This window comes from Ascaphus truei, chromosome 3, assembly GCF_040206685.1.
Source record: "Ascaphus truei isolate aAscTru1 chromosome 3, aAscTru1.hap1, whole genome shotgun sequence".
NCBI lineage: Eukaryota > Metazoa > Chordata > Amphibia > Anura > Ascaphidae > Ascaphus > Ascaphus truei.
The window spans coordinates 128,660,476-128,688,474 of NC_134485.1; the positions used below are offsets into that span (position 1 = coordinate 128,660,476).

Consider the following 27,999-nt stretch of genomic DNA (forward strand, 5'->3'; position numbering starts at 1 on the left):
ATTACACTGAAAGTATCAGAATGTTTTACCGCTCGTAATACTGCTACTATTACCAGATACTCAAGTTTCCGATGTTTATATACTTAAAAAAATTAAAACAATTTGCAGGTGTTCTAATTTTTGTGATCAAATTTTTTTCAAAGCATACAAATTTACGAGAGTTGTCAGTAATCTGAAAAACATTCAAAACCATGGTTTTAAAAATGCAGTTATTTTCGCATGCTTACAATGGTTTGTCTCAGATGTTTGCATAAAGGCAGCTCTCTAATGCAATGCAGACAGAAAACAAACATTTCAATTTTAATCTGCCAAACCCAGAATAATTGCAATAAATCACTGAAATGTCAAATAAAAAAGGAAAAAAATAAACAAAAACAGAAACTGCTGCAAATGTTTGTAACATTTAAAGTTATTATTTATTGAACCAATTAAGTTCAGATCTAACTCCACAGACTGGAGAAGAAAGACAGTTACTGTAACTAAGGAATTACAGACTGTTGGTTTAATGGCAGGAGATGCTATAAAAAGCTTGAAATAAGGATATCTGGAAAAATTATTGAAATAAAAAGTAATACGACTTGTAAATCATTTTATAACGGGAGCTTGAATGATGCGAAATTTCTGCTAAATTAGACTGGGAAGCAAGAAGGATAAAGTTGAGCACCAACCTGTCGAAGACAAGGAAAAAGGATGTAAACCCCAAGGGCTCGCGCAGCTGCTGCCTTGACCAGTGGATTCTCACTATGATTCAGTCCAAGCAACAGCGTAATACAAAGAATCTGACGGTCATTCTGTAATTACAAAAAAAAGTGTATGAAGTCAGCAAAATTATTATTCAACACAAATACACACATGTAGATATACACACACACACACACACACACACACACACACACACACACACACACACACACACACCAGAAGTGATAGTGTTTTGCATGAAACACGTAAGAGTTTTTTTCCCTTGCTGCTCTCAATGTGCCAATAAATATATTTTTTTCTACTAGTTGATAGCAGTCCAGTTTACTTTGTCCCGGAAGCAGATGCACCGCCTCACAACCTTATTTTACATCCAAATTATGTAATATTCTCTCCTTTTCAATAGAAATGTGAGGGCAAAAAGAAAGGACCACGATATCCAGATTCATAGCAAACTCGAAAAACCACTGTATCATGTTAGTGAGTAATGCCTCACGACAATATTTTCCTGTTGAATCTTGAAATATAGTTCCTTTCATAATAATGCCTGCAATTCTCCAACTCTGTGTGCTGAGGTGATTGCTGTGAGAAATACAGTCTTTATTGTTAGTGTTTAAATGGACAGGTCACACAAAGGTTCAAAAGCCAGCAAAGTGAAAGCCTCCAAGACCAAATTCAGATCCCATGAGGGTATAGGAGTCTTTATAAGTGGTTTGATTCAGATGGTTGCCCTGATAAATCTGGCGACCACAGGATCGAGAGCAATTTGCTTATTAAGAATTGCACCTTCAATGAAGCACACAAGATCTTTTTGAAAACCAAATTGAAGGAACGGCAAGATCTGTGGAGTTGTCACTTTGAGCGGAGTCATCTTGATTGTGACACCACTTAAACAATATCTTCCATATTTTGTAATATATAGCTGAGGTGACATGTTTTCCGTTGGAAGGTAGCTATCACCTGGTCTGAAAAACCTAATGCTCTCAAAAGATTCCCTCTCAACCTCCACGCTGTTAATTGAAGGAAACCAGGATTGGGATGGAGAATCGGCCTCTGCGTCAGCAGGGTAGGAAAAAGAGGGTGTCTCCATGGAAAGGTTCATTAGGTCTGCAAACCGTGCCCATCGGCTCAATGTGGCACTATTAGTATAGCATTCGCCCTGTTTAATCAAAGTGATCAACCTTTTTGTTTGCTCTGGATGCCATATGGCTCAATAAGTTTGTCTTTAAGTTTTTGTCTTCTGAAAGGCAAGTCGCTTAAAGATGGGGAATTGCATGTTCTGCCAACATCAAAATGACCTCTGAGCTTTTATACTTCTGATGCCCCCTTGTCAGTTGATGTAGGCTATGGCTGTGACATTGTCCAACAAAACCCTGAGCGCAAAAGTCCTTGGACTCATTCTTTGGACAGCGTAAAACACTAAGATGTAATTTGGTTTCTGTGGGTGACCACTGGCCCTGGACTGAAATCTTGACAGAAGGCCTGTCCACCCCTTCGATTCAGACTGGCATCAGTGGTAAGCAAATTCCTAGAGTAGGGAGTCACAAACCTGCCTTTGTGAAGGTGTTCCTCCTTTGTCCACCAAAGCAGGCTGTCTTGTGGATGCCAATAGAGGAATTCGCTCTTGCGGTGTGGGAAACCTGGTCCTCACGTCAAATAAAACTGACCCTTTTGCCACCTGAGATGGAATCTGGCCCATGGAACCACGTCTGTAACAGAGTTTAGAAGCCCAATTAGGTGCATAAACTGCAGACGGATAGCCGTTTGATCGTTATGAAAGAGTGAATTTGCCCAACTATGTTTGTCACTTTTATTGGGGTAACAATACTATAAGCTGTGTAGTATTGAACAGAACCTCAAGAAATGGTGTTATTTGAGCAGGAATCATATTGCTCGTTTCCATGTTTGACATTGATCCATGGTCATCAAGCATGTTTGCGAACAAGCTGGATATGAAGTTGTCCCAGGTGTTCTGAGGAAGCCTTGATCAGCCAAATGTCTAGATAAGGCAAGAGAAATCTCTATTTGGCAAAGTTTTGCTGCTTAACATCAACTTCGTTAATGACCGAAGTATTGTCACCATACCAAATGGCAAGGCCTTTAGCTGGAAGGGTCTGCACTTCATGCAGAAGCAGAGGAATTTAAGATAAGCCTAGTGAATCGGGATAGTGAAAATGTGTCTCACATCGATGCCAAGTAATGGCCTACCTGTATCGCTGTCCTGACTACTCTTAAGGACTCAATTTTGAAGTGTCTAAAACTTAAACAGTAAAGAGGCTGCTTGAACTTGACAGGAATTCCAGGGCAAACGGTGTTCTAGGATCTGGAGTAGGGGAGCGTAATCTGTTTCCCCTGCGCCGCTTTCCACGCTCCCCCACTCCTTACCTTGACTCAGACGTTCTGGCGTCATGACGTCACATTGCCATGGCAACGTGGCATCACAACCCCGCGGCGTAATCTGTTGCTGTATTGCCATGGCGACGCGTCATCAGAAGATGTCGGAACCAAAGAAAGAGTTAGAGGCCTTCGTCGCTTCCACAGCATTTAATTTAAATGCCTTTGGGAAACATACTGGGCCCGCAACCCCCGCAGATAATCTCGTGCCCCCCCTGGGGGGCGCGTCCCCCCGGTTTGCACACCCGACCTGGAAGACACAGGACCCAACGGTCGAGAAACTTTGGCAGTCTGCCTCCAACTGGTGTATGCTTCTCAACTGGGGGCCGCAAACCTCCAGGAGCTAAGCTTCTTCAACCTGTCTGGCTGAATCTTGATCTTGGCCGGTCTCTGAAGACTGGCTTGCACTGCCAAGTCTGCACAGCCTAGTTTCTGATGGAAGGCCTGCCTCATCTGTAGGTTCTGGCCTCCGCTAAGACTTAGTTTTCAGATCTCAAGAGTATGTTCTAGACCTTTTTAGTTGTGGATCCTGGCAAGGATGACATTCATAGATTCTCCGAAAACATAAAAACCATTATAAAGGCAGGGATACCAACTTCAATTTGGTAGATGTGTCTGCCGCCCAAGTCCAACTACAGCGCCCTCCTGGCGGCTACTGCATTCGCTGAGGATCTTGCGTTAAGTAGGATGACAGCCATGGATGCGTCAACACAAAATCAATGGCACCTTTGAGGTTCGTAAAATCCCGCAACCATCTCTGGAAGTTCCCGTTTCAATTTGGTCTTCCAATTTGGAGATCCAGATTCTCAAGATTCTGGATATACCGGCCATGGCAGTTGCTGAATTCAAAGCCGTTTCCAGACTGGTGTATTCCTTCTGCAACATGCACTTTATACATTGCGCCATCTGTTCTTGCTATCCATGAAATCGCTGTGTGCACCTTAGGAGAATAACCATGTTTTGCAGTCTACTTCGAATGGGTACATTTCAGTGAAGCGTTTTGTCGCATTGCTAGGTCTTTCCGCTAAATTACATTTGATTCCAAAAGTGCGTTGAATGGAGCTGTGAATTGGAACCATGCAGCCACCTTCCTGGGCCCAGAAATGCTTGATTTAAGACCCCGAGCTGTTACTTACGGTCTTCAATATGGTGCACATATTCTTTATCAATACTTCAATGGAATCACCTTTTAATGCCCCAAGCTCTTCCTGGATATCCACTTCTTTCGAGGACTCCTCATCCAGCTCAGAAAAGGCCCGGGCCATAGAGGGATGGGGAGAGCGGAGGCGCGCTAACGCTGAGGCTCGCCTGCTTCAGTCAGCGCGATTGCACGGACTTGCAGGCGAGCCAGCGTGCGCGAAGGGAGCCGGGGGCCGGAGGTGGTTGGAGGCGGGGCAGTGACGTCGCTAAGCCAATCGCCCGCAACGCACTGACGTCAATGTCATGGCGCCGTGACGTTGACGCTGCTGTGCTGTGATTGGAGGTTTTCAGCCGACAGCGCACTGAAAAACAGCTTGGCGCTCGGCTGAAACCTCCAACTCGTCAGCACGCCTGCGGACGCTCGCGTGAGCCCCCTCTCAAGGCATCCTCATTGAGGATGCAGGGGCTCAGCGCGGAGCGTCCGCACGCCTCAGCACGGCCTGTCCGTCTATGGACTTGGCCTTTGTCTACCAACACTTGAGGTAAGGAACGTTTGAAGTTAGTCTGGGGACCTAATTTCTCAAAAGATTGCATGAGAGTAGATTTATTTCAGTCAAAGTTATTTGAAGAAGGAACATCTTCTTCAGTAATTTTCCTAACACAATACGAACACATTCTCTTAGGATGAGAGGCTGGTAACTTGACATTGCAGGTAGTACAATATTTGGATTTTGCAACTGCATTCTTTGGCTTAGAAGCCTGAGAGTCATGCAGCAGCTGCTTAGATTTCTAATCCCCTGAAGCAGGTGGGGCAGACATTGTTAAGGGCAGAAATGCCAATATAGCTGCAGGGAAGAGTAGACTAATAAGGCCGTGATGGCTAGCTGTGAAAAGCGGTCAACAATGGGTTGCAGACAGGTTGCTAGACTTGCAGGGAGTGCCTCTGGAACACAACAGCGTTTCAAGGAGGTGTAAAGAGCTTGTTGAATTTTGCTGAGAAATAAATACATTCTATTAAAAAAAGGTACTGCAGCAAAGTGCAGTGGCAAGAGTACCTTTTAAATATCTGGCTGTCCTGGTGGAGACTGAGAGACGAGAATCCTGCACCCCAGGCCACCAATGGAGCAGCCCTGTACCTGGCTCCTAATCCCTCTGTACAGCCAGAGGGCGCCATGAATTCATGGACCCCGACAGTGGCCAGTTCAGGACAAAGACGCCACACCTCATTTATACATGCATCAGAACTCTTGTCCTACCACACCTCTGATTTTGGCTGCCATAGATGACACTGGAGAAATAAACAGATGTAGCCGGACTTGTTTGCGTGGCCGCGAGGCACAAATTTCACTTTTCATTTGCATCCATCTTGAATGAGTTTGCATATTATATGACCAAGATGTCATAAATTTAGAAAAATAATAAATCTACTTATTTTATTAATATTGTCACAGATTTCTCTAACAACCGTCATCCTCCCTTTAAAAGGAATACTACATTTGTGTGCCCCTGATTCCCATAATACACTGATACCAGATTTGTAATACAGACCCCAAATTAGCAAGACTATTCAGGCTGAATATAAAAAGGTGTACAAAAATACACTAGATGGCGCTCCAACACTATATAAACCTCTAAGCAGTGAAAGTGAACATATAGTGACAAATAAATCAAAATAATGTGCAGCGCAAAAAGGTGGTAATAAAACACTCAACCCCTTGGAGGACTGTTTCAAGGTCCAAACAGATGCATATAAAGGAAAAACCAGTGGAGCGAAAATACCTAGGAGAAAATATACAAAACTACCATAGTGTAGTAGTGGAAATGCTCTCAAAAATGGCTAATATGACACACTAGATGATGTCAGCAATGTCCAACAACAGATAATCCAGATAGCAAAAAATAGCACAAAAATAGGAGGTAGTGTAGATATCAAAAGAGAAACACAGAGCCCAGATAAAATACCAAAGCGATTTATTGAACACTCGTAAAAATGAAGGTTTTTTTGGTTACAGCGGATTCTCGGTTGGGAGATCCCCCTGGACCCGTGGTTGTTTCTACTGGGCAGGCGGGTCCAGGGTATGCCAAATGCGACGCACAAATTAATCGCGCACTTTGCAATAGCCACTAGATGCGAGATCGCAGCATTATGGAAGCAACCAGTAATTCCAGTTATCCCCAAGATTCGAAATCGGATTTGGCACGTTTGCCGGATGGAACAATTAACGAGTTTGGTTAATGACACCGGCACAAACTTCCTAAAAGTCTGGTCGCCTTGGCTGACACAGACAGACATCCCCGGGGTGGATGCCACCGCAATCCTGCTATAATAGGTACAGGCGCGTTCTCCTCTAGGGGTCAGAGTCCAGACGACGAATAGCGACGAACAGGTAGGTGACAGCCCCCAGGGTAGCAATCCAACACACCTAGTCTATAGGGATAACTCGGCATACTCGAGATGGAGACAATGAGGGATATCTACAAAGATAAGAAGCTCATAAGAGACTATACGTCGGTAGGCATACCCGGAGAAAACCCCTCCCCCTTCTCCCCCCCTCCCTTGTCCATCGTCTAGTTTGTCTTGTTTGTCCTATATGTTTGCTTCTTGTTCCATATTGAGGCAGTTCAAATAGTCTAATGTATGATATAAAAACTTTATTGGGATGCTTTAATACAATGGGCTGTGATACAATGTAAGAATCTGTGAACCCAATAAAGGAAAATTTGAAGTTGAAAAAAAAATAAAATGAAGGCTTACAGGATTCCAAATGGGTCACAGCATAGGTATAAGGGTATAGGTGGTAGCCGAGTAGCGTTCTCGGGATCCCGTCACACCGCCGCTGCATCCACTGGTCTCCGTCCTGCACCTCTGCTCGGAGCCGATACGTCACTTCCGGTTCGTCCGCCGATCGAAGTTGACGTCACAGGACCTCCCGGCAGGTTCTCTCCCTCCAGATAACACACTGAGGGTCACACTCTATGCGTTTCGCCGTTCTTAGTGACGGCTTCGTCAGGAGTAGCATTAACCCATAAGAGGATACTATATATACCCTCTAAACTACCAATGACCTTTCCTCCTATAGGTCAATGGGTGATAACATCTATACCAATGGGAAAATGGCTAAATAACCCCTCCCAGTCATAGAATTACCACGAAATACAAACTTTATACATTTCATTTAAAATAAACTTTATACATTTCATTTAAAATAAAAATAGAACATAGTACTAGATCTTCCTTTACAACATAAGGAAAAGATCGATACTAAATAAAATTATTAAAATTATAGAAGTATTAAATAAATTAAATAATACAAATCTATATTCAACATAAACCCATAAATCGCTAAATATATATCCCTGATCTCATGAATAGAGTATAGGAAAGATGATGATTGATGAATCTCGAAAATGTAAGAGAAAATACAGTTAGTCGATGACTTGATAATTGATTATCAAGTCATCGACTAACTCTGTATTTTCTCTTACATTTTCGAGATTCATCAATCGTCATCTTTCCTATACTCTATTCATGAGATCAGGGATATATATTTAGCGATTTATGGGTTTATGTTGAATATAGATTTGTATTACTTAATTTATTTAATACTTCTACAAATTTTTTTTTTTTTTTACTGCAGCGCTTTATTTTTCCTTACACAATGAAGTGTTTCTGGGAGTTACAATTCTCAACCTCAGGATGACTAACACATTTTGGTTTTCTACGGTCATGTGAGAACATTAAGGCAACATACAAATAAATTTACATAAATTAACTCAGATGCATAAATTTACATGTGTAACTGCAATAAGTTTGTAACATTTCTTTAAGCCCCGTGCTGTTTGTTGGGAATACAAGCTGGGTTAAGAAAAAATCGTTCTAAGGCGTGGACGCCATGTTTTGCCACCTTACTAGAAAGTGTGGCAAGACAGAAGTGACAATTCCTTCATGTACTCTTACCAGCCTCGGATGTGAAACTCTGGAATATTAAACGCTCAATAGATGTTGGGAAGCCTAACCTCAGATACCCTGTACACATCTCCAGCCTCGACTCCTCCCAGAAGAGCTACGAATAACTTAAGGGCAGAAGTGTCATTATTCACAATACTGACGCAGATCGTCAGCCTTTCACAGAAGTGCTTTTTTCTACGCAAGATGTTGGTTTAAATGTCACCCAGACTGCTATCCCCACCAGGATTTGTATCAGAGGTGTGTACAGTGTATGGTATGGTATGGTATGCTAGCATTGACACCACAGGAATGGTTTGAGGAGACAGGTCAAAGTCTTGCAATACAAAATCCCAACAAGTTGTGACTTAAAGATGTCTCACATTCCCAGGGCAAGTTCATTTGGAAGTTGCCTCTATTCCAGTTTCACGAGGCTAGCATGAGGCGTACACATTTGCCAAGGCAAATTAATACTTTGACGAACTCATGCAGCAAATGCTACGCATCTGCTACCAGTCCATTTAGAAGCATTTGCGGTGGACAATGGATGGGCCGGACTCATCGTATTCCTGCTTGCTGATCCACATCTGTTGGAAGGTAGAAAGGGAGGCCAGGATGGAGCCACTAATCCAGACAGAGTATTTGCGCTCAGGTGGGGCAATAATCTTGATTTTCATTGTGCCGGGAGCCAGGGAAGTGATTTCCTTCTGCATTCTGTCAGCAATGCCAGGGTACATTGTGGTACCTCCAGATAAGACAGTGTTGGCATACAGGTCCTTACGGATGTCAACATCACACTTCATGATTGAGTTGAAAGTAGTCTCATGGATGCCGCAGGATTCCATACCCAAGAAGGAAGGCTGGAAGAGGGCCTCTGGACACCTGAACCTCTCATTTCCAATTGTGATGACCTGACCGTCGGGCAGTTCGTAGCTCTTCTCCAGGGAGGAAGATGAAGCAGCGGTGGCCATCTCCTGTTCAAAGTCAAGGGCAACATAGCAGAGCTTCTCCTTGATGTCTCGTACGATTTCCCTCTCAGCTGTGGTAGTGAAGCTGTAGCCTCTCTCGGTTAAGATCTTCATGAGGTAGTCTGTCAGGTCACGACCAGCCAAGTCCAGACGGAGGATAGCATGGGGTAAGGCATAACCCTCGTAGATGGGCACTGTGTGGGTGACACCATCACCAGAGTCCATAACGATACCAGTGGTACGACCAGAAGCATAGAGGGACAGCACAGCTTGGATGGCAACATACATAGCTGGGGTGTTGAAGGTCTCAAACATGATCTGTGTCATCTTTTCTCTGTTGGCCTTGGGGTTCAGGGGGGCTTCTGTGAGCAAAACTGGGTGTTCTTCAGGGGCCACACAAAGCTCATTGTAGAATGTGTGATGCCAGATTTTCTCCATGTCATCCCAGTTTGTGACAATGCCGTGTTAAATGGGGTACTTTTGAGTCAAGATACCTCTCTTGCTCTGGGCCTCATCACCTACATAGCTGTCCTTCTGACCCATGCCAACCATGACACCCTGATGTCTTGGGCGACCAACAATGGAGGGGAACACAGCACGGGGAGCATCATCTCCAGCAAAGCCGTCTTTGCACATACCAGAGCCATTGTCAATGACGAGCGCTGCAATCTCTTCATCTGCCATGTTTATTTACTTGGAGTTCCTTAAAGCGCAGTAAAGGCTGTGTGATTGTTACAGGAAGGAGCGCGTGCTGGAGGGAAGGTACTATCAGATCCGCTGCCGCCGGCTGAATCATACTTCTATAATTTTAATAATTTTATTTAGTATCGATCTTTTCCTTATGTTGTAAAGGAAGATCTAGTACTATGTTCTATTTTTATTTTAAATGAAATGTATAAAGTTTGTATTTCGTGGTAATTCTATGACAGGGAGGGGTTATTTAGCCATTTTTTCATTGGTATAGATGTTATCACCCATTGACCTATAGGAGGAAAGGTCATTGGTAGTTTAGAGGATATATATAGTATCCTCTTATGGGTTAATGCTACTCCTGACGAAGTCGTCACTAAGAATGGCGAAACGCGTAGAGCATGACCCTCAGTGTGTTATCTGGAGAGAGAGAACCTGCCGGGAGGTCCTGTGACGTCAACTTCGATCAGCGGAGGAACCGGAAGTGACGTATCGGCTCCGAGCAGAGGTGCAGGACGGAGACAAGTGGATGCAGCTGCGGTGTGACGGGATCCTGAGAACGCGACTCGGCTACCACCTTATACCTATGCTGTGACCCATTTGGAATCTTGTAAGCCTTCATTTTTACGAGTGTTGGATAAATCGCTTTGGTATTTTATCTGGGCTCTGTGTTTCTCTTTTGATATCTACACTACCTCCTATTTTTGCGCTATTTTTTGCTATCTGGATTATCTGTTGTTGGACATTGCTGACATCATCTAGTGTGTCATATTAGCCATTTTTTAGAGCATTTCCACTACTGCACTATGGTAGTTTTGTATATTTTCTCCTAGGTATTTTTGCACCCCCTGGTTTTTCCTTTATATGAATATAAAAAGGTACATGCCATAATTAACAAGCAACAAGCCTCCCCTCCCCCAGCATAAAAATATCACAAAAGTATGCCCCAAGGAATTCAAACATGGGTAGTATGGGCATACACACACAAATATAAACATACATGTAAAACACATATACATACAGTACATGAACACATCACTCCCTTCACCGCCTATCCCTGCAACTTCGCTCTTCCCCTCCCTCGCACGGCAAGGCATGGTAAAGCGCGGCACCACCCCCCCTTAAGCTCCGAAGAACATCTACAGCCTGAAGCCCCCGTCCTTTCTACAATGTCTGACCCCTTACCAGTGGCTTGGGAGTGAGCGGGGTGCAGACCTCATTAGTAGCCGGGGGTGTGAGGGACATTCTACCATAAAATATAACCCATTCATGCCCCACACCAGATCCCTACCTTCCATTCCTTGGGGTCTGGTCACGGGGGCAATCGTTCATCAGGTGTCAATAAGACTCCTGCAATGCCCCATGTGCCTGCCCTCTGTTCCGCTGTCTCTAGGCGACGACCTTATTAACTGGAGACAGCAGAATAGGGGCAGACACAACGACAGCCTCCTGCACGTGGGGCATTGACGGAGGCTGCTCTTATCAGCGCTACAACACTAGAAGCCAACGATCTCCCCCTCACCAGACCCCAAGTGATATGGAAGGCAGGTATGCAAGAAAAAGGTGGTCGGTAGGGCATTAAGAGATTACATTTTGAGAAACAGGGTCCCCTCCAACCCAATAAGGGCTGGCGTCCCATGCAAGCTGGAGGGAAGGAGGTGATTGAAATTAGTGATAACTCAGATCACTTTTATTGTGGGGGAGGGGGCATGGCGTAATTGGTTCGCCACAAGAGCCACTGGTGATCCAGCTCATGACGTACCTATGTAAATTGGGTAATCAAAAAGGTTAAAAAAAAAAAAAAAAAGTGTCTTTTTTATACAACAGAGATCTCTTTACTTACCGGCAAATTGTTGAAAGCCTCTGGCAAGATGGAAGACAAAGCGTCACAAGCACTTGTTTGAAGGGTAGGATGCTGTTCATTCTGCAAGGCACCGGGCAAAGGACCATTCAGGATCATGCTCCAAAATGTTACAGCCTGTATTAGAGCCAAAAATGTTACAATTTATGTTGGAGCCAAATTATGGAAGAAAATGTAATATAATATCATAGTAGATGAGGTTGAAAAAAGACGTATGTCCATCAAGTTCAATCTATGCTAAATTTAGACAACAGATACTTTATCCTATATCTATACTTATTAATCCAGAGGAAGGCAAACAAAAAACCTCAGTGTCATATCATCCAATGATATCTCAAAGGGGAAAATAAATTCCTTCCTGACTCCAAGAAGTGGCAATCGGATTAATCCCTGGATCAACATCCTCCCCATGTGTACTTATTTGGTATATCCCTGTATACCTTTCCTTTCTAAAAAAATGTCTAAGCTTTTTTTTGAACAAATCTATTGTATCTGCCATCACAGTCTCCATGGGTAATGAATTCCACATTTTAACTGCCCTTACTGTAAAGAACCCATATCAAGTTGAAAACACCACAATAAGCAAATTAAAGAAAATCTGTAGAGAGTAAAATGATCAATATTAAATGCAAGCTTCAGCTGCTTGGTTTGAGTGTCTCTACAGTTACTGATGTCAATTAATCCATACAGCGCCAAAAAAGAGCTTAATGAGAATATAAATATACACACACACACACACAAAGTCCGCAACACACTCAATAGAAAAAGGATTATTACATCTCAAAAAATCATCAGGCAATCACCAAAACTCCAGAGCAACGTACGTTTCAGACCACAAGGTCTTTTCTCAAGCTCTGTGTTGTCAATGAAGCAAGGACAGAATATATAGGGTGGAACACATACAAAAAGCATTAAAGTCATAATCACCAAACCTAGATCAGCTGTGTAACCCAGGGGTGAGCAAACTATTTGCGCTGTGCCCCCCCAGTGCTCGCGCCACCCCCTACCTATCTTTGCGGCGTGCGGGAGTCATGTGACGTCACACCATGACCCCTGCCATGGCGACGCATCACACAGCCGGCTGGAGCAAGGCGAGTATAGCGTTGCAGTGGCCTCACGCGATACCCCGGCATTAAATGCCTGTGGGAAGTGCACGGGGCCTCTTCAACCGCCCGCACCCCATCCAAACAAATCTCAACCCCCCCCCCCCCCTGGGAGCCGCCCCCCCCCAGTTTGCACACCACTGGTGTAACCTATACTGCTTGTCTGAACAGCACTACAGAGCATGTGCATTGGTCACAAATTAGCATAAGCTGCTCATTATATACACAGATCATACACTGCCCAAGGAAAGAACTAAAACCTTGTACTCTAAACTAGAATATTAGAAGTATAAGGGTACATTTTGCAGAACCCTCTAAATGTGTGTTCCTCACAAAATGCCATAATCCCTATATATATATACACACACAAAAAGACAACATCCCTAACTGACTAGGCAACCAACAGTGAAAACAAAATAAAAAAGTACATTAAATACACATAAATAATAAGAAAACAGAGGGAATAACAGGGATGTGGTTGGGGGAGAATAGACAGGACACGGTAAACAAAAGAAACACGTGAAATAATGGAACAGACAAAAACTCCAAAATTACAAGTCAATATTAAATAGTCCAAAACAGAAGAGTTGGAATAACATAACACAGGTAAACACCACATCAGTAGCCTGGGTGTAGTCATAAACAAGGAGGTTTCGAACAGTACTGCGTAGAGCCCTTCAGACAAACACGAAGATAGACGGGAAACCCAAATAATAGGTCACGTGAAAACGCTGAAATAGTCCATGCACATGCTATGTGCAACCGCTCTAGGAGCACAATTGTAATGGTTGACACAAATGGGATAGCAACGTAATAAAACACGTCTCCCAGATAGCATCACACCACAAACAACCAACACAGGCATCCTTTAATTATACAAAGTCCAATCCTCAGAAACCCATCAAGTCATAATCACGGTTAAGACCATGGGGATGTAATGTCCCCAACTCGTGTATCCAGAAGGCATCACGTTTTTAAAGGATAAAAATCCTGTTACCCCCACGTCTTGATTTCAAGACATGTTCTATGACTTGCACCCGTAGCTGGCTGATACTGTGCCCTGCTGACAAAATGGGCGGACACTGGCTGGTCTTGTACACGGCATGAAATCGTAGATTTGTGTTGGCTCGCCCTCTGCTTGAGTTTAGGGGTGGTCTCGCCAACATAAGCCATGCCGCAGGGGCACTTAATCAAGTACACCAGAAAATCTGTATTGCATGTGGTGTAATGTTTCATGTGGTACCAACGTCCTGTTTGGGGATGTGTAAACGTAGGGCCCTTATGGATGTTACCGCACTGAGCACAAGAAAGACAAATAGCAACAATTTTTGCACTTACGTGGATAACAGAATCCAAGCACATTGCTATATGTTGTCAGTCAACCCATATACAGTACTTAAACTATTGATGTACCTTTTATAGTTCAGTAATCTACAGTGTTGAGGATGTATGTTTGTACTACAGCAGGCATATCACCAACTAAATACATTTTTTTTTGTGAATTTTAAGCAATCACTAGAAAACATTTATGCCAGAGGAAATTTAAAAAAAATAACAATATTTTTTATGCAGGAGTTACCCATTTTGTTATTTCCCACAAAGAAAAAAACAAAACATTATTTTGCTGAAAACCTACCTGACTGACTGGCACGCGCTGAGGAAGAGGAACAAAGGAATCTAGTTTCTGCTGTTGAACTATTCCTGTTCCCAACTCCTCCAAAAGCTGTAAATAACACACAAAAAGATTCTTATGAAAGTTCAGTCCTAATTTAGTTAATTAAATCACGTTTGAAAAGACAGACACTACAGTAAAACAGATTTCATCATCATCTTCTAGACTTGCATTTCCCCAACATATTAATGATATATATGAAATATTAATGTTTTAAACAAGTTTTACCTTGGCACCATGGAGCTGAATTGAAGCATCAGTCTCCTTCATGCACTTGCAGGCCACCTCCCCAAGCTCTATCAAATAGCTCTGTGCCATAATAAAGTATCCTTTCAGAAGACGTGCTAGAACCTAGATAAATTGAAAATCAAATCTGTTTAAATGCGCTTAGGTTTACTGAAATAAGTTCTATTAACCACATTAGTTTTATCTTCAATGTTTTACTCAATTTTCCTACCTGCAACGCCTCTAGCCGAACAGGAGATGGCTCGTAGAGCACTATAGCTGCAGAACTGGCATCACCGTCAGAATAGCAGTCTTCTCTTGGTTTAACCACTAATGTGATACACAATCGTATAAGACAGCAGGGCTCAGCAGGTGACTGCTCAGCATGGAGACCATTACTCCCTTCTAGTTCTAAAAATGGTTCTTTTCTCCACCATTCTGGATCACCGAGTCGACTTGGAGTGGCAGAACCACTATTTGACAATAGAGAGTAACTGGGTTGTTGTAAAAGCAGCTGTACCTCTGGTAAAGGGAACTGAGCAGACACAATGGCCCCCAGTAAAGTAAGGCTAGAGACACGAACATTTACATCTATTGAATAAAAAATAGGATACAGAGATGAGACAACAAAGTATCATTGGTTTTATAATATTGCTTATTATAGACTAAAGCTGTTAATTCCGGGCATTATTGAAATCCCTGCTCTCTAAATAATTTTAACCAATCAGTAATGGCCTGGAATTTTTGGCACCCTGCCAAGTTTTTCAGCCAATCAGCTTTCAATTCTCATTCACAAAAAAGAGAGTGAAGTCAGCTCTCAGAGGAGGTGATTGGACAGGACGCACCAGCAAGGCACTGACTCCTCCCCAACCATGACTGCAGAGAGCTCCGCACAGGAGTGAGGGGAAAAGGTTTGTGTGTCTGTTGTGTGTCAAGGGGGCCAGAAGAGTATTTTATTGGTGTGTCTTATGTTGGTGTAGGGGGGAGGGGGTCTGCAGTGTGTGTTTTGTGGGTAGAGTGTGTTATGTTGGTGTGTGTGTCTGCAGTGTGTGGGTTTACAGGGGGCTGCAGTGGATGTAGTGAGGGAGCTGCTGGTGTGCGTTTTGTAGATGTAGCAGTCTGTTTTGTTGGTTTGTGCGTCTACAGTGTGTTGTGTGGATGCAGAGGGGGGGCTGCAGTGTGTGGTTTCTGGGTGTAGGAGGGGTGCAGAGTGTTGTGTGTGTGTGTGTTTACAGGGGGCTGCAGTGGGAGTAGAGGGGGGCTGCTGGTGTGGGTTTTGTGGATGTAGAGAGGCCAGCAGTCTGTTTTGTTGGTGTGTGTCTGCAGTATGTTTTGTGTGTAGAGGGGGTCTGCAGTGTGTGTGTGTGTGTGTGTGTGTGTGTGTGTGTGTGTATCAGTAGGTGTAGAGGGCGGAGGAGGGTAGCAGTGTGTTTTGGTGGGTGTGTGTTGCAGTGTGTGTAGTTTTGTGGGTTTACAGGGGGTTGCAGTGTCTGTGGGTGTTGAGGGGGGGGCTGTGTGTATAGAGGAGGGGGGCTGCAGAGTGTGTAGGGGGGACTGGAGAGACACACACACACACAGACACACGTCTACTGATAAAAATCAACATGATTACAAAAGTATTTTTATGACAAATATAAAAAAAAATAACTTCCCCCCCCCCCCCCCCCCAAAAAGCCTACATTTAGCCTATAATAGTCATAATCCCCTCAGAACAGGGCCAATGCCCTGGCTGGGTTAAAGTCCCTTGGCTTCGCCTCGGGCCTTCAGCTCCTCCAGCCACGGCATTATTGGCCAGTAATGCCCTGTTCTTCGGGAATAATTACTTAAGTACAGTGTCAACAGTACTTCAATTTATAAACAAGTCTAAAAATTAGTAAATTCTTTATGCAAGAGGGGTAAAACAATAAATATTCTGCAAACCTTTATTGTGAATATAAGGCTTTATCTGGTTCCACACTCTGGTAAGCAGGCCAGGTTTTAATCTATGATAAGGTGCATTTGAAACCAAATTTGCAAGGCACTGGCAAAAAAAAAAAAAATTAGTCAAACATGTTTCAAAATAATATCAAACTTACATATTGCAGGATAATTTGTTTTTTATAGACAAAATGCAAGAAAAATTACTTCACAACGGCGCAGACCTATGCAACTAATATTTTTGCATAAACCCGAAAGACTGAAAGACTGATGCACAACATATAATCTTTTTTCATGCTGTCCATTGTGGCTAATGTGCTCTTGCAGCACCCTAATTTCTTCATTTGTTTTGCTACATGTTTTGGAGTAAACAACTCATACCTTACTATTTATAAGTAATTAAAAAAAAATTGAGCTTTTGTTAAAGTACGGGAATGCTTTAAAATTTGTATAAAGCCACTTTTAAAACTCCAATATAATCTAACAAGCTATGTTAGATATGCAGTAAAGTAACAATTCTGTATTTATTTCAAAGGATCAATCATCTGAGTAATGAAGAGCTAGTGATAGATAGATAGATAGATAGATAGATAGATAGATAGATACACACACACGGAATACGTTACCATCGGTGAGGATGGCAATGAAGAGACAGCACCAGCCCTGAAGATCCCTCTGTGTGGATCGAAGCGTCGGATTGTGTGATTATACTCTTAATATATTACCTTTTTGATTATACACTGAGTGTCGTCTCTTCATTGCCATCCTCACCGATGGCAACGTATTTCCAGTATTATTCTATGGGACAAGAACCAGGCATTTAACCATTGCTACCGGTGTGCCAGCTATCCTTCTCACATAATACACACACAATATTTGTCTAAATGTTTGACCATGAAATATATTTCTAAATAAAAGCAATTTATTTAAAAAAAAATTACTTTGAGGCTGAGGGGGTTATTCATTAAAGTGCAGATCGGGCCACTATAGCATGGAAACTTACCACTGACCTCAATGGGAGTTTCAGTGCTTTAGTTCCCCCGATCGGACAATCACATTTTAATAACCCCCTAAAGGTGTGGTCTCATGAAAGCTTAGGGATCCAAGAGTGAAATGTTTAAGAAGCACAAGGTATTTAAACAAAAAATATATACATACAAAAAAAACAACATTTAAACAGGTTGAAGCTGTGACCGACAGGTTAGTCAGCACCCCTAAATCTGGCCAGGAGGGGGAGCAATGCGCAAGGTGGGGAGAGTAGGGTGGAAGCGCTCTGCGACTACCTGTTTAACTTGTGGCAGTGGGGGGAGGAATACATAGAGAGAGAAAGCTTTAAGTAATAAGGAAGAAATAATTATCACATTTAATGAAAATACCAATTGTGAGCACATTCATACCGTACGTCTCAAGACAGGTCTACAAACCTGCCTTTCCCCATTATCCCTTAGCACAGGGGTGCGCAAACTTTTGGAGTTGCGCCCCCCTGCCTGCTCCCCCCTTAACTTTTTTGCTTGTGTGAAATGATGCAGCGGGGTCAAGTGATGTCACATGACCCCACTCCGCGTTGCCATGGCGACGCGTCACACCAAGCCTCTGAATCTCTAAGTTGAGTTGGAGGCCTCGCGTGCACCCCGGGCATTTCATTTAAATGCCTTGGGGAAGAGCGTGGGGCCTCTGCAACCGCCGCGGCCGCCCAAAGAAATCTTGCGCCCCCCAGTTTGCGCACCGTTGCCTTGCCATACAATGCTTCAACTGCTTCCAGGGATTCTGGGTTATGACATGCAAATGAGCACTCGCACTAATCACATTTAAAACCCTACAATATTCATATGATTTTGTATTAACACAAACACTCAGGCAAAACTGCCCCTGGTCTGATTTTGATTTTTTTTATTGCGTGTTCTTTTATTAACTTAAACATGCCATTTATTTATTTTTGGAGTTATGAGAGACCGCCCCTTTAACCATTACACTGTCCAGGATCTCCGGCACTTCTGCGTCATGTGATCGCTCTTGGAGCAGCCTGCAAAGTCAGGAGGGCATACTAAAGCTTAAATGAAAAAAACTTTGTAACGGGAGATGCAATGCGGGTCATATTAATAAAGCCTAGGCATTGCCCCTTCCAGTCTGATGGATGTACAAGATCACACTGTATATGCATCTGCCCTTGGCTCATGTCGACAGAATGTTATGGGTTAACCCTAGCAATGTACAGATAAACCTTTATTGTATGTAGATTGTGTGGTGTAAACTGTTAAATGCATTTCTTAACTGTGATTGACCCAAAACAGAGCATCTACAATTGGATTAGTCGCTGCTCCCTTCTCAAACATTACCTATAGAGACCGGGAACCTAGAAAAGCAGCGTCTGAACAGAGTTCCACAGATCTCTCCTGGGTTGGCGTTCAGATAGACTAAGCAGTGGGCTCTGAGGACGTGCAACAGACACCCGAAGGTTGAGGCTGCTTGCTACGCCGAGCGGAAGATTTTAAGTTGCCCTGCCGCAACTTGCATTCAGCACTGCCTGGAAACTCTTGACCCCTACAGGAGTCTAAGCTGTACCGGGGGAAGTTATTGCGCTTGCGCCGTACACCTAGGTGACAAAGATTCCCCCTGTATTGCCGAGGGTTGCGAGTACACATTCTGTTGTGACTTTTTGCTGTGTCTGTTTATTTGATCTCTATCTCCTGTTTGGGGCTTGATCTCATAAAAGAGTCCTGGTCTCCCGTGACACAACTTCATGTTTATTTTAGGATTTATTAGCAATTACATTTTTCTCACCTACTTTGTTGGAGCACAACATACAGTATGACATTTCCTTACACAAAACTTTTTAATGAAGCCGCTTGTTGCATCTTACATTTAGTAGTGTGAACATGAATATTTACCTTATTGATTTGTGTGAGAGTTTGTGCTGAAGACTCCGCAACTAATGCTAGCAACAGGCACCTGTGCAGCTCCCTAATACTTAAGGCAAGAGTGACAGAAAAGGGAGTAAAGGCCCTCTTGTGATCACTAGCGTCATCAGCAACAGAAAGGAACTGCTTTGATCCATCTAAAATGGCTGACAGAACCTGGAGGGCACATGCCCGAGTCTGAAATAGAGGAAAACAAGAAAACATTTTAGATTTAAAAAAAAAAGAAGTCATTTTCCATTAATTCCTCAGAAAAAGTAAAGTGAAAGCAAACGAGAATAAATAAATACATGCATACATACATACACATAGCAACCAAGACAAAAAGGAACGAAAAATAAACAGAAGGAAATATAAACAAACAGTTTCCATTCATATATTTTTCTAAAAAGTCTAAAGAATTTAAAAGAGATAATCTCAAATGAACCATTTGTTTTGGAAATAAAATTAAATATTACTTCCATTTTAAAATAAAACATTTTTTAGTTTGCTATCATTTTATTTATTTCAGATGTACCATAACAGTCTGCTACAGCTCTTTACGCTTTCACAAAACACCAAAAGATTACCTTTGGGGAATAGTCTTTAAGTGCAATTGTCATCAAAGACACAGACTGTGGGCTTCCTATCCCCGGCATATCGGGCACGAAGGCTGACCAGTAGCCATAGAGGACTTTTTTCTCAATGGATTTTATTGTAGACAGAAAGCAGGATAAAGACCATTGTCGAACTTTGGCTTGGAAAGACCTTAAATGACAAAAGAAGCCATTTTTTAGTAGTGGCGGAAAAGACATACGATTATAAGACATGCTTACTGTATGTATTGCTTGGTCAGTACTGATAGACCGTGCATATCATCATACACTTGCAACCTTTTAAAAGCTTTCTCAAATTGAATGCCTTAAACACAAATATTGCTCTAGGTGTGGGGTGTGGAAAGTGGGGGTCGCGAGATGTTCTGTGGGGGCGCGGCTGTTACAAAGGCCCTGCGATTCCCCGAAAGTATTTAAAATAAATGCCGGGGATCGCGTGAGGCCTCTGTAACTTTTGCTTACCTTCCCATCCAGCAAAGCGTCTCCATGGCAACCCGGCATCAAATGACATTGCGGGGTCACGTGACGCCACGTTGCCTTGGCAAGTGACGTCATTTGACGCCGGGGCCGTGCAGGGATGGGGGACGCAAGCCAGAGGGGAGTGGAGGCAGGGGGGCGCATGTCAAACTTTGCGCACCCCTGCTCTAGGTTACCATGTTACCACACTGTTCTCTAGCCCAGGGGTGCGCAAACTGTGGGGCGCGACCCCCAGGGGGGGCGCGACACTGCCGACGGGGGGCGCGGGGTTTACAGAGGCCCCGCGCGGTTCCCGAAGGCACTTAAATTAAGTGCCGGGGGAGCTGCAGGGCCTCTGTAAACTTAATTTACCGTGGCTCCGGCGGCTTCCTCCCTGCGGCGCCATGGCAACGCGGCGTCAAAATGACGCTGCGAGGTCATGTGACGTCACGTTGCTATGGCAACGTGACGTCATTACGTCGGAGCGCGGGTAAGTTGGGGTTGAGGGGGGCGCGGGAGTGAGGTGACAGCCGTCAGGGGGGCGCAGGGAAAAAAGTTTGCGCCCCCCTGCTCTAGCCCATACTAAAATCCAAAGAAGCTTTTCCTAATGGCTATTTCTAAGATCAAAGGCAAACAGGCATTTGACAGTCAGATAATCTGTGCTCCTAATATGTTTTGTAAGGCGGTTCCAATTTCTGAAGCCGAGCCTAAAAATATAGGATTACGATAGTATATAGATTATAATCTGCATTATTTATTTTTGTACCGGAGTCAAACTGTACGCCCTAACTCTGTAGTGAAAAGTAAGAATTGCCACTCGCGTTTGGTAAAAATTCTATATCCGAACCAAATTATAAAACCAAAAACTCAAAATAAAAAAAAATTTAAAAAAAAAAAAAAAAAGAGGAAAATGCCAGAATAGCATATAAAAAACAAAAACAAAAAAAAAATCTAGGAACCTAAAATAACTGAAAAACTTTAGGTATTTCTAGCCATATCTTTTATAATTTAGAGATTGGCACTTGGCCTGGTGTTCTGGTTTTGGTTTTAAAATGTAACGTTAGGGAAGATCCAGATTTCACACACCCATCTCTAGTAAAAAGTTCCAATACCTTTACGGAACCTGGAAGGTTATAAAAATGAAGGTCATAACTTTATTTTAATTTAACCGTTATTTAAAGAGGGAGTGGCTTAGTGAATAAAGACACTGACTGGCACTGAGAGGTTGAAGCAGGGGAGCCTGGTTCAATTCCCGGTGTCGGCTCCTTGTGACCCTGGGCAAGTCACTTTATCTCCCTGTGCCCCAGGCACCAAAAACATAGATTGCAAGCTCCACAGGGCAGGGACTGTGTCTGCAAAATGTCTCTGTAAAGCGCTACGTAAAACTAGCAGCGCTATACAAGAACATATTATTATTATTATTTGTTGCACCAGAGCATTCAAGATATCAATAATCTTGTACCTTGTAAGAAGACCTCTAATGGTGGTGAAAAACAAATTATACAAGCATAGAAACGTACAATATATTTGTAAAGCCATTCAAGAAATATGAAACAACTGTCGTAAAGGGTACACACAAGATTTTAACTGCAAGATGCTGTATTTGCTGCTAATTGGAACTAGGTCATGGTTTCCACAAATTAAAGAGCGTGTAATGACTATGGAAAAAGTTAAAACTAGTCCATCAGATAAATGTTTTACATTTAAAAAAAAAAAAGTTGAATCTATGGATGAGTCAAACAATTCTAATTTTGAAACCTCAGGTAAATGGTGAAAAGAAGAAGCATGAATCCCCCCCCTTCTCCCACAATGTACCTGTGATATTCTCGACTTACAGTATATACAGTGGTGAGAAGGGAAAAAAAAAAGTTTGTGAACCATTTGGGATTTTCATATATTTCAAACCTAAAATATTAGATCTTAAGCTTAAACATTCAATATGCATGTGTGAAAAAGTATGAACCTTTCAATTCCGTATCCCTTGAGCAGTAATGACTTCAACTAACTTTTTCCTAAGCTTGTCCGCCTCTCACATCGGTTTTGAGAAATGTTGGCCCATTCCTCCTTACATAACTGTTTCAACTCAGTGACAGCTCGCTTCAGGTCCTGGTACAGCATGTTGATGGGGTTTCGGTCCGGACTTTCTAAAACGTGGAATTGCTTCTGCAGCAGCCATTTTTTGTAGATCTGCTTGTATGTTTAGGATCATTGTCTTGCTGCATGACCTACTTTCCAATCAGCTTCAGCTCCCAGATGGATGGCCTGACATTCTATACTCTATAAATCTGCAGTGTATCAGAAGATTGTAGTCGTTGCAATGATGATATGACGTCCAGGTCCTGAGGCAGCAAAGCAGCCCTAAACCAGCCCTAAACCAGCACACTACAACACTGTTAAGATTAGGTTTTTCTGTTCGAAAGCAGTGTTTGGTTTTCGGCAAACAACTTTTCTCATTGAGGCAAAAAAGTTCTACCTTTGACTTGTCTGCCAAGAGACCATTGCTCCAGAAGTCTTGTGGATCATTTGTGCGCTCTTTGGCAAACTTCAGACAGCAAAAATATTCTTTTTAGAGAGCAGTGGTTTCCTCCTGGCTAGCTTTCCATTAACACCATTCTTGTTCAGTCTTTTTCTGATAGTAGAGTCATGAACACTCACATTAACCAAGGCGAGAGTGGCCTGCAGATCCTTGGATGTTACTCTGGGGTTCTTTGCGAGTTACTTGACGATTTGCTGGTTTGTTCTTGGAGAGATTTTGGTAGGATGTCAACTCCTGGGTACAGTGATTGTGGAATTGAACTTTCTCAATTTGTCTTGCAGTGGATTGGTGGAGCCCAAATCCTTAAAAATTATTTTTTAACCCATTTTGTTTCATATGACATGGAATTAGTCAATAAACCATATTAAATTTTTAAGAAAAGACTGGTTTTAATTCAAGAAGATCGTGAAAAAACTATGGAATTTCCGTAATTATCATTGGGGTTCACAAAATTTATCGCCACTGTATATTACCATTGTTTACAAAACAACATCTTTTTATGAAAAAATATATAAAATGTTAAAAATATATATATTTTTTTTACAAGTAGTAAGAATTGCATACCTTACACAAGCGATGTACTGCCACCTTCACGACCAATTCAAACCAAAACACCACAAGATGAAATGCTATAGCTATAGTACAAATCAGTCAACAATCATTTAACTAATACTTTAAAATGAGGACTGCTGTAGCAACCTATGTAAACTGGCAAGAAAGCTACAGGCTGCACTTCATATTTATATATTTTTTTAAAAGGCGTAACTAATCCAAAAAGCTTACAATATAAACATTTGTTGTCTAGGGCACAGAAATTTAAAGTGACTTGGTCATCTTTATTACACACCATCAACAGAATTGGGTTTCCTAGGTTTGTACAATGTAATATTTGGAACTTTCCTTTTAAAAGTAGCAGTTCAAACAAGATCCTACATGTGTGATTTTTTTTTTTTTTTTTTTAAATAAATCTGTTCTGTACTATGAGAAAATATTTGTAACATTTTAAAAGAAAAAGCCCCCTTCCCCTTCCCCTTCCGATAGGCCCTGGCTCGAGCCCCGTCCTCCCTCTAGCAGTGCACCAATTGTATCAAGTAACTGCCCAGTCAATCATATTCCAGGACTACATTGCCCAAAATGATGTGCAAGAACTGAATTAAATAACCTGGAGCAAGCGATAGATTACAGGAGAACAGATTGATCTGCAGTTTAGCTAATCACTTGTCAGTGTGCAGATTGTATGGATGCACATATTGAATAGGGACTTTTTTTTTTTTTTTTTTTTTTTTTTTTAAACAGCAGCTTGAACTGCAGCTGTCTTACATTCAGGCCCTTTCCACTCAACAGTATTTTTTCTGTGGATAAAATACACAGGCACCACAATTTAGGACCAACTAAATGCATTATATGGGCTGTCCTAACCTTATTTTGCTCTGCAAGCCACCTTCTGTGTCAGAATACTCTGAATCACTACTGTTTATCTTTTTGAATCTGTGACAGGATGAAGATAATTGATCCTTTCCTGCTAGTCCATGTGCAGGTTTCTGGGGGCCTAAATATGGTGCATCCCCCACACACAGCTTCAGTTTGTCCAAACCATGGATTAGTCCTATTCCTGTCTCGTTTTCAAGTTCTTCTTTAATCTCTTCCTCCTGCTGTCCTCTCTTTGGTTTGCCTCTTGATTTCTTCTTTTTGTTCTGTATGAGAGACAGTGGCTTTAAATATTTACAACAAGTAGTATATTCTGCAAACACAGGAAGGTTTGTACTTTGCCCTAGTCAGTTTTTATTTTGCAATGATTACGGTCATTTTTTTTAATTACAATTTTTAATACTTTTCAGTTAAGCACACAAATCTGGGAATTACTTTCAGTGGCAAAAAAAGACATTCCTGTAGGGACTGAAAACATTTTTCTCATAACATTTCTTGCCAAATGGCCCCCTGAACATAATTACTTTTACTGTGGAATGCATAGGTTTTGCATACTAAACTACTTCCCAAGAGAGAAGGGTACACCAGACTTTAGAGGATTTTTTTTTTTTTTTTAATGTATAAGTTTTCAACATTTTGGTATATTTACAACACCTTCTGGACATAAAAACATAATACACAAACATCCTGGGTATAAGTGCACAAAAATTAACTCCCTCCAAAATACATACCCCGTCCCTCAAGAGGCCACCTCGAGAAAGTGAAAACAGAAACATAATCCACACACCCTAAATAAAATATTCACTATCCTATTGGATGTTTTGTCAGTTTGTTACCCACCGTAACTTAGTGTGTGGTTGAAACCTACCCCAGGTTCAAATTGTAAAACCAGTCTCATGAAAACCAAAAAGGTTGAAACAGCTGTCTGAGTAGGTTTACTGGCTATGCACTTCTTTAACCCAGACTGTACCAAAAGGCAGTGTAATGCGGCAGGCATAAGCTTATAGTGCTCCATGTTAAAATGGATTTGAAGCAACAGGTGACATGGTGAGCTCATGTGCATGTCACGTCACAGAATTCTTAGCTGCAATGTAAGCATTGTATGCCAAGACAGGGGTGCGCGAACTGATGCGCGAACTGAGAGGTGCGAGATTTTCTGGGGGGGACGGCGCAACAGTTAGAGGCCCAGCGCTTCCCAAAAGGCATTTAAATGAAATGCTGGGGATCACGCGAGGCCTCTGTAACTTTACTTACCTTAACAGCGGCGCGGCGCCATGACAACCCAGCGTCAAATGGCGTCGCTGGGTAATGTGACGTTGCATTGTCATGGCAACGTCATGTCACATGACCCGTTGCATCATCTGACGCTGGAGCAGAGAGGGGGGCGGGGGTGGGAGGCGCGAGCAGGGACTGAGAGCAGGCAGGGGGGCGCAAGGAGAAGAGTTTGTGCACCCCTGTGCTAAAAGACCTGTGAATGTGTGAAGTGATATTTATATTTGCTGTATAGTATCCTATTAGAAACATCATACTAAAAACAAAGTGGTAACCGTGTGTCCCACTACATCTGATGGACCAATCCATGTTGCAATCTGTTCTACATTAAACCACAATGAGAATAGAGCACACTGCTCGTGTATGGATACAATAGACTGAAATAATAGAACAGACAAACTACACAAAACAGCCCACACTACTAGGGGTAATGCATCATTGTGGTACAGGTATAATGTATAACAGATTGCAATATGAACTGGTCCATCAGATGTAGTGGGAGACAGTTACCACATGGTTTTTAATATGTTTCATTTATGGTTTTGGGATTATGTTTCTCTTTTCACTATATTGGTGAGTGTACCTACGTTCTGATTTGAGAATGAAGTCATGATGGCCTTGAGGGGCCGGGTATGTATTTGAGGAGGGAGTTTGTTCATTTTTGTGCACTTATATCCAGGATGTTTGTGTATTGTGTTTTTATGTTCTGAAGAAACTGTAATAAATACACCGTACAATTATAGAGGTAAATAAGAATTTTAACCCAGGTGAGTGTTAGTACCTGCTACGGTCATGCCTTGTAAGTGGCAGCAGGCTTAAGACGCTTTGGCCAAAGGGTTAAACTAAATGACCCGTTTTACAAGAGATATATAGGTATTGCACTGTATATTTTTGTCACATTGGAAGTAGCTTTGGCATCTTTGTTTTTTGTTGTATACATTTAGCCACGCCCACTGGCACTCCTTTTGACACATATGTATATGTATATGTATATGTATATATATATATATATATATATATATATATATATATATATATATATATATATATATATATATATATATATATATATATATATATATATATATATATATATATATATATATATATATTATGTGGTAATGGTTGGGGTTTCTCAGAGCTTGTTGGGAATCTGTGTATATGATAACTACACAGAAACAATGAAAACTTAGAATCAAATATTTATTTATATATTGTAGTCTGGTGTGCCCTCTTCTCTTGGGAAGTGCATACATATTGGCAGCAACAACTTGTGCCAGGACTGAGCAACCAGCTTATATTTTTATTAACCTACATTAAACACGTTTTGCATACTACCACGTGACTGACTTGCATTGAAAGAACATGAATGGTAGAACTGGCAAGCTCTATAACTAACATAGTTTAAATACTATTTCAGTGGGGCGGTGAAATCAGTGAGGTTAAATTCAACTGCAACCCCCTTTCCCAACCTACAGGAGGTAGTGATTGGGTGGGATATTATAAAAGGAAATACATCTAGGGGAAGAGAAGGTAGCTTAAAGCAGCAAAAACGTGAGAAATCCTATATAGTTTTTTTTATAATAAATCAGTTCTGTAATATTCGATAATGGTCTGCATTTATTTTCCAGACACCTGCCATTTAAAAAAAAAAAACATTTTGGTTACTACAGCAACCATTTGTTAACTCATATCCATTTCCTCTTTTAAAACAGGTGGACATACTTTGTTACCTTTTTGAACGATGCCCTATGGCAGCGGTGCGCAAACTGGGGGCGCGAGACTGCCTGCGGGGGAAGGAGTGGTTTATAGAGGCCCCGCGCGCTTCCCGAAGGCACTTAAATTAAGTGCTGGGGGAGCTGCAGGGCCTGTGTAAAGCTTTAGTTACCTTGGCACCACACGCGTCGCCATGGCAACATGGCGGAGGTCATGTGATGTCATGTTGCCATGACGCCGGAGCCGAGGTAAGTGGGGGTGAGGAGGAGAGCGGGGGTGAGGTGACCGCCGGCAGGGGGGCGCAGGGGGAAAAAAAAAGTTTGGGCCTGCCCTATGGCATCATGAACAGATCTGTTGCTGGGTTCCAAACAGCAGACTGTCTATTACTCTGAAAGCTGTAACAATAATGTGTTACACTTAGTAATATAATGTTACATAGCTGCAGCATTTCAAACTGCAGCAAAAAGT

General features: G+C 42.2%; 2 protein-coding genes across 3 annotated transcripts in view; both read right to left on the bottom strand.

The window, feature by feature from the left end:
- The window catches only part of HEATR6 (HEAT repeat containing 6), a 93,832-nt gene that overhangs the window by 42,281 nt on the left and 23,552 nt on the right, over positions 1-27,999 (bottom strand). For both annotated transcript variants that reach the window (XM_075589529.1, XM_075589530.1), the window contains exons 8-16: positions 24,535-24,809; positions 20,100-20,277; positions 19,504-19,710; positions 16,619-16,718; positions 14,931-15,289; positions 14,702-14,824; positions 14,438-14,524; positions 11,681-11,815; positions 669-791 (exon numbers count right to left, since the gene is read on the bottom strand). In XM_075589529.1, the coding sequence (XP_075445644.1) occupies positions 669-791; positions 11,681-11,815; positions 14,438-14,524; positions 14,702-14,824; positions 14,931-15,289; positions 16,619-16,718; positions 19,504-19,710; positions 20,100-20,277; positions 24,535-24,809 (1,587 nt within the window). The remainder of the gene's footprint in view (positions 1-668; positions 792-11,680; positions 11,816-14,437; positions 14,525-14,701; positions 14,825-14,930; positions 15,290-16,618; positions 16,719-19,503; positions 19,711-20,099; positions 20,278-24,534; positions 24,810-27,999) is intronic.
- Positions 8,482-9,930, bottom strand: LOC142489182 (actin, cytoplasmic type 5-like). The gene is given in 1 exon segment (XM_075589528.1): positions 8,482-9,930. A coding segment is annotated over 1 exon segment (1,131 nt). The 5' UTR covers positions 9,832-9,930; the 3' UTR covers positions 8,482-8,700.